The sequence below is a fragment of the Trachurus japonicus genome, chromosome 19, assembly GCF_045865225.1.
Source record: "Trachurus japonicus isolate A0001 chromosome 19, Traja_1.0".
In the NCBI taxonomy this organism is placed as follows: Eukaryota; Metazoa; Chordata; class Actinopteri; order Carangiformes; family Carangidae; genus Trachurus; species Trachurus japonicus.
Genome location: NC_140925.1, coordinates 4,056,213 through 4,068,756, shown reverse-complemented (window position 1 = coordinate 4,068,756; position 12,544 = coordinate 4,056,213). Strand labels below are relative to the sequence as shown.

At 46.5% G+C, this 12,544-nt stretch overlaps 1 protein-coding gene across 1 annotated transcript in view; it reads left to right on the top strand.

Annotated features, from left to right (window-relative positions):
• LOC146967170 (uncharacterized) overlaps positions 1–12,544 on the top strand; it is a 95,166-nt gene that overhangs the window by 16,235 nt on the left and 66,387 nt on the right. The window contains exons 2-6 of the mRNA XM_085760893.1: positions 471–2,873; positions 3,429–3,641; positions 5,092–5,209; positions 7,494–8,082; positions 9,408–9,875. Of these exons, the coding sequence (XP_085617019.1) occupies positions 771–2,873; positions 3,429–3,641; positions 5,092–5,209; positions 7,494–8,082; positions 9,408–9,875 (3,491 nt within the window). The 5' untranslated portion in view covers positions 471–770. The remainder of the gene's footprint in view (positions 1–470; positions 2,874–3,428; positions 3,642–5,091; positions 5,210–7,493; positions 8,083–9,407; positions 9,876–12,544) is intronic.

Here is a 12,544-nt window from a genome sequence, read left to right as displayed (position 1 = left end):
TTTACTTCCCTGAATTCTGTCGCACTTATGATATCATCAACGCGATCCCAGCGTGATGACGTCACGTAGCGGAGGCCACACAGCTTGCCAGTGGGGGGTCAGACCCGGCTCCTTTTGGTCAATGGGAAAGGAGCCAAATGCAGATTGTTAGCGGGTTGACCCGCGTTTAAAAAACCCGCGTCAAGTCGACCCGCTAATTTTAGTGGGAAAGCGGCTTTATTGTGTAACAAACAAAAAGAGAGCTAGAGATAGAAGTCCAGACCGAGGCTCCTCTGTTTTCTCGACCAATCACAGGTTTCTGGCGTTGTTCGATCATCAGACGAGCACCAACATCATCTGCACCACTGTCGTCGTCATCTTCGTCTTCATCCTCACATATCAGTGTTAATGTTTGCATCATAAATCCTCAAACATCCCGTGTGGGTCTGAGAACAGAAAAGCTAACACCTGCTCCTCTCTTTTATTCACAGGTATGAAGAATAGGGAGCTGTTGGAGGCGTCCCATGGGCATGTTTGTCCTCTGGCCGGTCCACCTGTGTGTCTCTGGCCCGCACACACACGCACGCACACACACTTTGGGAGGCAGAAAGAGGACCATCTAAAAATAAACTGACAAGCAGCACCAGCAGAAATAAACAAGAAGCAAATAGACAAATAAAAGAAGAAGAGAACAAAGACGAATCTCTCCTCCTTCTTCGCTGTGTTTGACGCTCTTCCTCCTGCTCCACTTCTGTTTCCCTGTCCTCATTACGAGCCCAGAGGAGGAGGTCATGTCCCAGTCTGGAAAAGTCCTTCATCTGTATGTGGAAGTGAGGTCTGCCCCAGATCAGAATGGAGGGAAAGGGACTTTTGTGGAAAAAGAAGACGGGATCGCTCCGGGGCGTTCGGTCCAGGACAGTCCCGCCAAGCTGCTGTCTCAGCTGGCGACCCAGACGAGCTGCCCGGCCGTGCCCAAGACCTCGGCGACTCACCGTCTGGTTCAGGACTACGCGCACGGCCAATCTCCGTCTAGAAACACCGTCAGTTTCCAGCTCCAACAAGCCAGCAGCTCGCCGTCAGTCAGCAAACGGTGGAGCCTACCCTGCGATGGCGTCTCTGCCGTGCACTCGTCACCACCGGGGAAGGTCCCCGCCGTCGTCGCTTGCACGCCTCCCAACTGTCGAAGGCTGAAGGAGGAGGAAGTCGGCGGTGGGAAGCGATCGGTGGTCACCTTCAGTTACGTTGAGAAGTCCAACGTGAAGACGGCGGTGAGCAGCCCACGCAACTCCATGTGCGAGAGAGCGACCAGAGAGGAAAGATCGACCCCTTCCCACTTCAGAAAGAGGCTCAGCGACCCGGTTTGGTTCGGGAGTCCCAGTTCATCGTGCAGCTCCAGTCCCAAGATGACTTTCCGCTCGCCAGGAAGTCACCAGCAGACGTTCTCTCCGGGCCTTCGCCAACCGGCCTTGGACCCCATCGGCAGGGCAGCTACCCAACGGGCCGTGGAGGAGTTCGGATCCCCGTTACTGAGGATCAAACTGGCCCACGCGCTCGAGAATGCGACCTCGTTCACGCGCTACAACCAACAGCCGCACTGTCAGTCCTGGGCCGGGTCGCCGGTGCAGCGGCAAAACATCGGCGTCATCCCCAAAGAGCACGTCGCGGACAGGACGCAGAATATTTGCGGGCTGCCTCGGAGCCCGGCGTCGGACCAGCTGTCCTCGCAGTCCAGACAGAGTCCTCACACCAGGCCCCGGTCCTGTGTGGAGACCCAGAGCGCTCGTCAGTGGTCGTTGGAGGACAGACCCGTGGCGGGAAGCCCGGCCACCAAAAGACAGATTCAAAGAACCTGCAACAGGAGCACTTCACCGCAGGGAGCAATTCTTCCACTTGGCAATAATGTAGTCGAGGGCTTGAACCAGTTAAGCGACAGTAAATCCTCCTCTCCAACTCACAGCCCCGAAGTCGCTCGTCGGTTAGCGGAGGAGGCGACCAAAGTATCTACTATTTTCACCGAGGCGAGAAGGTCCTCGTTGCACAACAACGCTTTAGGCGAACAGGCGAGCGGCTCCGTCCCCGGGGAGTTTCACAGCTCGCCTCCAAACGCACAAACGCTCAAGATGAACATCCCTTTAAACGACCAACACACACCAGCAACTGACAACACAGACTCTCACCAGCCTGAGACCTTGAGCTTGCAGTCGCACTCGCACGACACGAACTCCCACAATAACTACGAGGAGGTCCGAGTGCAGAAAGTCCATCATCATCATCATCATCATCAGAGCTCGGTTTCATCGTCGGCAGCTCAGAGTTCCCCCGCGCTCCCTTCGCGACTCCTCCGCCCCTCTCATCCTCCCACCGAGATCAGCTCTCCCATTAGAGACCCCCGGCTACTCCAGGCCGAGCTCCGAGCGCCGGACACCCCCACCTTACACCGCCACCAGACCCCCCAGTACACCGGAGACTCGTGGTCGCCGAGCCTCGACCGGAGAGGGGAGCTGAGCGGCTTCGAGAAGGGCGACTGCACTGAGCTCGCTCGTCGGCTCTTCATCAACCAAAGTGTCGAGGTGGCGCCGGTCAGCTGGACCACCACCAGGCAGCAGTGGGTGGGTGGAGGGGGTGGGGGTCACGTGGAGAACAGCCCGAGGCCAAACCCCGAGTCCCAGTCCAACAATGACCGAGCCGGGCCGAACCGTCAACCGAGCCAACGGCGGCGGCCGCTCAGCCCCACGGCTCAGCAGAAACGGGCCGAGCACCGGAGGAGGGAGATCCTGCTGCTGGGGCCGGTGGTGCTGGACTCGCCAGAGGAGGACGAGGGCTGCGAGGAGGAGGAGGAAGGAGGAGGAAGAGGAGGAGGAGGAGGAGGACGAGGGGTGGAGGTGGAGGTGGAGGTATTTTTTTATTTTATTTTAATTGGATCCCCATTAGCAGCCACTAATCTTCCTGGGGTCCACCCGTAAAATCACATAAAATGAGAAAAAAAGTAAAAATACAAATAATAATAATAATAGAAAAAAGCTTACGCTAATGATAATAACAACCATTTCAGCAATAATCAGAGATATAATAACAATAGAGTGAAATCAGGTAAAAATAAAATGAAACAGTAACAACAATCTTAATCATCAACATCTGTGAGTATGTATGTGTATGTATCTATATGTGTACGCCTATGCCCTCTTCGTGTGCCTTTAACATGTGCCCTTTCTACCTTTGGGCTGTTACTGTAGGTGACATTTCAATAGCCTCTTAAAGCCTAGTTTTGTTTTTTCTTTGGTAATGTGTTCTGGCAGTGCATTCCATGATGACATTGCTCGATACAACACTGTACTTTGCATAGCCTCCTTTCCTTTTTAGCTTTAGGCAGTTGGTAACAACCTCTTGTGGCATGTCTGGTTTGATGAGCATGTGTGTCAGAGTTTAATGTTAGTTGACTATATAAACAGGTATACAGGGCGGGGCAGCAGCAGCAGCAGCATCGCCTGCAGAGGGTCGAGGAGCCTCAGGAGGCCGAGCAGAACGGGGCGATGGGAGGGCCGTCGTCACGGAGCTCCAGCGGGGTGACGGGCAGCCTCGGGGACCGGGACTGCGTGTCCCCAGAGTCCAGCCAGTCCAGCCACCAGAGCAACGAGACGGGGGCGGCCACCTCAGGAATACAGGTGAGCAGTGGGCGGAGCCACACAGATTCGAAAACACAATGTTTGTTTTGATAAACCGCGTCATTTTAAAGGGGAATTGCTGGTTTTTTTTACAATCTGGACCTTATTTCTAGCATAAAATACGATCATTTACTCACCCAGATAACTTTGGTGTCATTACAAGTCGTTCCTACGAAATTAGCTCCAGCCGAGAGCCGCGTATATCCGTATAATGCGAGTCTACAGGGCAGCGGAATGCAGCATCTAAATAACACATTATCTGCAGAGAAACTCCTTCATTTCACCAATATTTTGTTATATTTCGCGGCAGATAATGTGTTATTTAGAGGCTGCATTCTGCTGCCCTGTAGACTCGCATTATACGGATATACGCGGCTCTCGGCTGGATCTAATTTCGTCAGAATGACTTGTAATGACACCAAAGTTATCTGGGTGAGTAAACGATGGTATTTTATGCTAGAAATAAGGTCCAGAGTGTAAAAAACGGCAATTCCCCTTTAAGTTTCACTTCACTTTCTTGCAGAGACTTAACAAGAAAATGAACAGGATTGTCACAGTAGTTGTGTCCCAACAGGTGGATCAATCAAGCCCAACATAACCTAAGATTCATTGTTGGTAATTAAAGCAATATGGCGGAAAACAGCACAACACTTTTACTGTTGGGTTTCAGTTCAGTCCAACGGCTGGTAAAAACCAACTTTATGAAGATTAAGAGCCGTAATATAGGCTACTTGCTGCAAACAATGCGAGTGAAGCTGATGGACCTGGTGCGGAATTACCTGTATCTTTATGATGTTTAGGCATGTCTGTCAAAATGGTCGGGTTTTCACGATTTCCAGGTTATATTTCTGTTGTCTGCTCCAAGTGGAGACCGCCAGAATTGTGCGTTTTTGGCTGCGTAGCGCTGCAGCAAGTATATATACACAGACACGGCGCATTGTGTACGCGTACGTTCGATCAAGTGGCAGGTAGGGGCCTTAAGTTATCTGTTGCTAGGTGACAGGAAAACAAGCATAAATCCTTTGATAATAAGCCTATGGTGGCCCTCAGGGATGAGCTCTCTGCAACTAGATGCAAAGACACAAACGTGCTACAAATCCGGGAAATCTTGATAAATTTGACAACGCATGAGCTGCAAAAACAGACCTAGCTAAAGACTAACGCTAAGCTAACAGCACATATTGACAGTTACATGTGAATCCTGTGATATGCATTAGTTAGACGTTAGTTTTACACTTGGCTAAGTGTGCTGAAAGTGTAGCTACGTAGCCCGGCTAGCTGCTCCCTGTTAAGCTAGGCTAACTGCCACATGGCTGCAGTTTCACACAGATGTTTGAGGTGCATCGATCTTTTCTAACTCTCTATAAAGAAGTGAAAACATATTTACCCTGAATGTCTGACTCCTCTGAGCTTCCAGCCTCTGTTTCCTCTCTGTGTTTTATTGTTGCAGACGGACAGCGGCTGCTTGGCGCCTGTACCGTCGCTCCACTGTCAGAGGATCGCACGAGCCAAGTGGGAGTTTCTGTTTGGGACGCCGGCCGAGGAGGCGGCGAGCCGGGCGGAGAAACGTGAGTCAGAGTCAGTTGTTATGTTATGGAGAATGTTTTTAGTCATTTATTTTCCACAAGGGAACATTTAAAGGTTGAATATGTAGAATATTTATTAAAAGCTATATTTTTTCAAAAATAATACATCCATGGGGCCTTTAGAGGGGTACAGAATGAAAGTATTGCTTTTCCATAAAAAAATTTTTTTTAGTCTGAATTATTATTTTTAATATTTTTGACGGGCTCGACAATGACTTTCTGTCAACGTTCTGTTTACATTCGTACCTGCCCGTAGCCGACATGTGGCTCAATTCTCCGCTGTTTTCCTGCCTCCTCCCGGTCGGATGCGTTTGTTTCCAACCAAGCCTTTTTAATAATCAATCGGTGGATCAATGGATTATCATATACATGTTAGGATGGGTGTATTTGTGTAGTCTTATCTGTCATAAACACGTTTATCGTCACGGACTTTCGGTGCCACGGAGCTCCTTTTTTTTTTTTTTTTTTCCAACTTGACGAGAGCAGTGACAGCGGAGGCTCTGAGGCTCTGAGCAGCAGCAGTGTGGAAGCAGAGAGCCTCCACTCTCCCTGTAACAAGCTACAAGTCATTCATTCTGCTGTTAATGACGGTAAAAATGAAACATGAGGTAAATATCCTGCTTAGCTCTCCTCCTCTGCTGTCCTCTGTTCAGAGCGGAGTCCCTAGCAACGGCCCGTTTTACCTAGCAACGGTCTGGCAATCGACTGCTGGAATTCTTTTGCTGTTGTTTTTCTTGTCATTCTACATAGTCAACCTTTAATGAGATACAGTGTTGTAGCGTTAGCATTAACATTATTTGAAATATTTCAACGCTAACATAGGCTACATGAGCTTTGAGGTATATTAGTACATCAAAAACAATGCTTTACTTTGAGGTATATAAACTGAACTTTGTGTTATTTGTTAAATATTGGAACACAAACAGCTGCAAAACAACTTTGACCAAATAATATCTGAATACCAGCTCAAATTTACATGGTTACAAGGTTATGTTAAGAACATATATACATTTTTGAGGTTGTTGATTGAAATATTTAACCAGGATTAATCGCAAATTAATCACACTCTTAATTTGTTCAGAAAGTACCTTAAAGCAGAAGTAAGCAATATTTTTGTGTTAATATAAGTCTTAAATAGTTATATCTTCCAACAGCAATCACTTACATAGAGTGTTTGGACCGAAACACGGGTCTGTCAGTCACTCTGCTCTGCTGTAAGCCGAGGAGAAAACTACGTGGTGACGTAGGGACGAGGACCAATAGATCCATAACGAGGGCGGGGGCTGCTAACTCCATCGGCTGACAAGACGTTATGGTGCGTTCAAGGCAACTCGTAACTCGTGTTTTTCCGACCTGTGAAGTTGTACCAGTTCGATCTGGTACGAGTTCACGGGTCGGAAGTTACGAGTGGCCGTTATAGTGACTTTCACAGGTAAAACAGGTCGGAAAAACACGAGTGGGTTGCCTGGAACGCTACAAAGTCGTAAGTTGTGACTTGAAGCTGTAATTTACGGTTTCAAAAGCCTGCCTGGAATGCAGCATTAGCCAAAACCACCTGATCGCTTACTTCTGCTTTAATGGGATAATTATTTTTGCCTTTTTACAAATGAAAGTTAATATTCATTATGTTGGGGAAGTTCATATGTTGCAGGATTTGTTGAAAATGAAAGGGTTTATTACACTGTAGAAAATGTAGGTAATATTTATTATAAATTGAATTAATGAATACCTTTATTGCCATTTATACCAAGGTACAAACGAAATTCAAATTGCAAACCCATGTGGTTAAAAGGGACAGCGAAGGATAAAAACACACAAAGCAACAAGTTTGTACAAACGTTTTCCAAAAATATCAGCCCCAGCAAAAATATAAATGTATTTTTAGTTATCAAAGGACAAAAATATGTAAAAATGAGATCTGAGTCAAATGGATGACTTATCAAATCAATTAAATAGTCTAAAAACTGGTTGTCTTGTGGGCAACACTATAGTTAACCATCTAATGTACGCAGACAACTTGGTCCTGCTCAGCCCATATAGTGCTGGACTGCAGCAGATGATTCACTTCTAGGTTAAGGTGGCATTGGTGCAATAGCCTGTATATTTTATGAAATGCACACTCCTCTTGTATTTTTGTACTTTCTTTTTATTTTTGTACTATTTATATTGTTTGACTTGTGATATGGACCTGTTTCTGAAATAAAGCTTATATATATATATATATATATAAATCACAGGGGTCTTATTTCTTTTTCTCCACCTGCAGATTGTCTGGAGAACTCCACAGCTCCTCCCAGTGGGAACTCCAGTGAGTCTCCCACCCCGACTCCTCCGACCCACCTCCCGCTGCTCTCGGCCAACCACGAGGTGCAGCACGTGGAGGTGGAGCTGGTGACCCCGCCCCCGGCCGTCATCGGCACCTCCCCCAAAACCGGCATCATCCGCCGGACGCTGAAGTACTCGGAGACCGACCTGGACGCCGTCCCGCTGCGCTGCTACCGCGAGACGGACATCGACGAGGTGCTGATGGCCGAGCAGGACGACGGCGACTCGGCGTTCGGGAGCAACCGGAGCGTTCAGGGAAACTCCGGGACCGGGAGCAGCCCCCTGGTGGGTCTGATGGGAGGAGGAGGAGAGGGGGAGAGGGCCGGGAGGAGGAGGAGAGGGAGGAGGGAGACGGCGGAGGAGGAGGAAGAGGAGGAGGAGGAGGACGATGAGGAGGAAGATGAGGAGGAGGAGGAGGAGGAAGAGGAAGAGATGGTGAGCTGGGCCAGTGTGAGGATGCAAGGAGACAACAGGAAGCAGCAGTACGCCGCTCAGGAGGCGCCGGAGGTGTTCGGACATCTTCTGAAGAGGTGAACGACAAGTCAAAACACACACACACACACACACACACACACACACACACACACACATAGACACACAGTGTTGGGAAAGTTCACTTTCTACATGAACTAGTTTAGTTCATAGTTCATAATTCAAGATTTTGAGCTAAATTCACGTTTCCAAAACTGAACTAGTTCATAGTTCTTTTTTCTTTCCTTTTTTTTTCAATATGTTGCTACTGTACAAGCTATTAATTTTCAAAATTATTGCCTCAGCCCATATCGAACCACTGACAGCAACTATTTTAGCAGTTTTAACCAGTAGTATTAGTTATAGTTACTGTTTTACTTTCCCCAAAAAGTAACTGAGTTACAACGTGATGAAAGTAATTACCAGGAAAACTATTGTGTTACTTTTTTATTTTTTTATTTTATTTTATTTTTTATAACTTTTATTTATCAATTGTCAGGCATGAAATACATAGGTACATACAAATAGTATTATTTCTTTTTCTTTTTTTTTTTACATTCAAGAACATAAATGAACATAAATGAACAATCCCCCCACCCACCCACCCCACCCCGTCCACCCTGGTAATTTTGAAGATAAGTATGTCATATTTAGGTAGGGTGACCCACACATTCTCTCAAAAATAAAATATAAATTGATAAATTAATTCAAGGAGAAGGAAAAAATAAATAAATTAATTAATTAATAAAATAAAAAATAAAAAAATAAAACAGAAATGATAGAGTTACTATTTTATAAAATTCTCAAATATGTCAAATTACTTGGACTTCCCTCTCTAACCCCCGTTTATCTTTTGCTAACCAACTGGGTCAGTATTCCTTCACACAGACAGGCTCCGCCACGCGCTGTATCACTCCGCTGATCCAAACAGCTGATAGGTGTTGCCAGATGGTTGGCTGGTTTTTCCGCTACATATTAACGCCTGTTTACAGTTTGTTTTAGCTGGTTTTTGCCCTGAAGGCTCTATGGAAATCTGGCACACTCCTGAACGAAGTCATACTTTGAGAGAGCACCGTTCACAAACGCCAGAATGAAGGCGTTCACAATAACATGACACACACACTCCTCTGACGGACCTATATTTAGATCTCAATCTACCCTATTTTTCAAGTCAACAGTAAACATGTTTGGTTGCATTTTTGCATAAATTAGACACAAATCTAACGAACACAACGAGCCGGCACAGTTTCTGTTCCTTCGTCTCCGTGTTACTAATTTGATCTGCTCTTTATAAACACAGCTGTGTTGTGTTGTGTTGTTGTTGTTGCAGTGTCACTAAAACCTCTCTCTCTCTCTCTCTGTCCTTTCCCTCCTTCCTTTCCAGACCGATGGAGACGTTTTTCGACAACCACCATCCGGCCCTCAAGTCCCCGATCCTGGTGTCGGGTCCTCGGCTCGCGGCGGAGGACACCTTCAGCCGCCACTTCGAGAGCATCATGGAGTCGCACCGCGCCAAGGGGACGTCCTACAACAGCCTGGACAGCGAGGAGCTGCTGACGTCCAGCACGCAGACCGTCCTGACCTTCGACCTGCCCACGCTGACGCCGGCCATCCACGGCCTGGTCTGCCAGAGCGCGCGGCACATCGTGCAGCTCAGCTTCGCCCCGCTGGCGCACGACGAGCGGCCCAGCCTCTCCGACTCCATCTTCACCGTCACCGGGGACTCGGACGCCACCAGGGCGCCGTCCAGCGAGAGGCTGAGCAGCGTCTCCGAGGACACGCCGCCCAGAGGACAGGATTGCGCGCAGCTGGGCAGCAGCTGGTACAGCAACCCGTCCTTCTCCCTGCCGAGGTGAGTCAACACATCGCGTCGACACTGATGTTTGAGTGTTTGCAAACAGTTGTTTATTAGGGATGTGCCAAAAAATCAATTCACATAAGAATCGCAATTCTCATTTAATACGATTCAGAATCGATATAAAATGTCCCAAAATCGATTTTAAAAAATAAAAAAATGAAACAAATCTGCTGGCTGTTTGCCTCCATTCCCTTAGAATTTAAAAGGCAGCATGTTTAACTGCACTATTTTTTTTAATAAAGAGTCACTTTTAATTTTGTTACTTAAAGCAGAAGTAAGCGATATATTTGTGTTAATATAAGTCTTAAATAGTTATATCTTCCGACAGCAATCACTTACATAGAGTGTTTGGTCTGAAACACGGGTCTGTCAGTCACTCTGCTCTGCTCTGAGTCGAGTAGAAAACATTTATCGTATCCTACAGTTTTTATCCAATGAGGAGAGAGAACGGCATGCAGGGCTGTGTGTGCAGCCAAGGGACGCCGTGAATGTGGCGACGTAGCGACGAGGACTGTTATGGTGCGTTCAAGGAAACTCGTATTTTTCCGACCGTGAAGTGGTACCAGTTCGATCTGGTACGAGTTCACGGGTCAGAAGTTACGAGTGGCCGTTATAGTGACTTTCACCGGTAAAACAGGTCGGAAAAACACGAGTGGGTTGCCTGGAACGCTACAAAGTCGTAAGTTGTGACTTGAAGCTGTAATTTACGATTTCAAAAGCCTGCCTGGAACGCAGCATTAGCGAAAACGACCGGACCACTTACTTCTGCTTTAAGCAATGTGTGATATTGGTTTTATGCAACAGTTTCAACAATTCCATCTAAGCATGGATACATGTTTAAAACTCAATAAATGTGAAAAAGACACTTTAGTCATTCTGTCTTGCAAAGCAGACTGGAGTAGATCATGAGGATCCTTTGCACACCGATAGACTGAAGCAGAAATCATTAGGAATCAGATCGTTTGGAATCGAAAATCGATTTTGAATCGAATCGTAGCCCCAAAAACCAGAATCGAATCGAATCGTGAGATAGTAAAAGATTCCCACCCCTACAGTTTATTTACAAGACAGTCAGAGGAGACAGGAAGTCCAGCATTCACTCTCATTTCATCTCTTTTTTTGTCTCCACCACCTCGTCTTAATCATGCAGTTTGTTCCCAACGCTCTCCTCGTCTTTCACTGTCACATCCAAAATATGCAGTGGACCAGTGAAGGTGCTCGTTGTAAACACTGATCCATCATTAAACTAAATGTCACTAAAACAGCTTTGAATTCAGCACCCGTGTTATAGGTGGGATGAATTAGTGCAACAAACTATTCTTCATAAAATACACAGTGTACAGAATGTAGTTTAAAGAGATAATTCAACATTTTGGCAAATCCTCCTCTCACCATAATCCCTATAGTCATAGCAGTAGGTTCGTTACCTTTAATTATCGGTGCATGTTGTTTTGAGATCGGCGGGGCAGAGACGTGAGCTGCTCAGTGAACACAATGGAGGTGAACGGTACAGGTCCCCTGTCCCTCATCAAACTCATCAAATACACAATCCAACAACTCCACAACGCTCTGGTGGACAAGTTGTGACCTGCACATTCACCACGCTATGAGATAATCATGTAACGTTAGGAGACAGAGTTGTTTTAGAGGCAAATGCAGCCAGAACTACATTCCAGGCAGCTCCATAAAGAAACGCTGCTCTGCTGTGGAGCTCTGACCTCAAACCAACCCAACACCTCTGGGATGAACCGTGATCCAGACCTCGCTAATGCTCCGTGTGTCCGAGTGGGAGAAAATCCCTGCAGACAAAATCCAGAGGAGCCGAGGCAGCAGATTAACACACGAGGCTTTGGAAAAAATGACACGTTCAACATCCACAATCACATCATGTGTGTGTGATATTCAGCTGTTGTTATACAACAAATCGCCTTGTTGTTTACAACTACTGCCGGGTAGAAAACCAGCATGAGAACAATAGACGGACGAGAGTTTCGCTATTTATCTCATTTTTCATGTCACTATATCACTGTTTAGACTAATCTGATGTTTGTAAAGTTTATAAAACCAATGATTGGACAAACATTACTATTTCTGTGTGCACATTTTTGTAATTAGTCATCATGGTTATGGTATTGGCAGGGCTAACCGTTAACATTAGCTGTTTAACTTTAATAACTCAGTGACTCAATAAACGGTCCACGAAAATATATTTTTTCCAGCGGATATCTGAGTTACAACATGACTGAGTTAACTGGAGTAGCTTTGTGTCGTGTCCGACAACGGGAGGGTTTTAACAGCTGACGTCCTGATGTTAGCTTAGCTACCGTTAGCTGTCCCTGTCAGCTGCAGCCACTGATGCTTTCTAGACACCGTGATTCCAACAAACTGAATAAATACAACACATAGCAACACAAAACACACACACACAGAAATAGTAATGTTTCTTCAATCATTTCAGATTTGTCTAAACGGTAATAGGGCGTGTGAAATATTATATATATATAGCTAAACTCTCGTTCGTTACTACTGTTCTCATTCAAATGACGTGCTGGTTTTCTACCCGGAAGTAGTTGTAAACAACAAGGAGATTCGGTCTATACTTCCCCTGCACAATTAGTCGGTTGTTTATCGGTGATCAGATATCAATCAGTCAGGCGACCTCA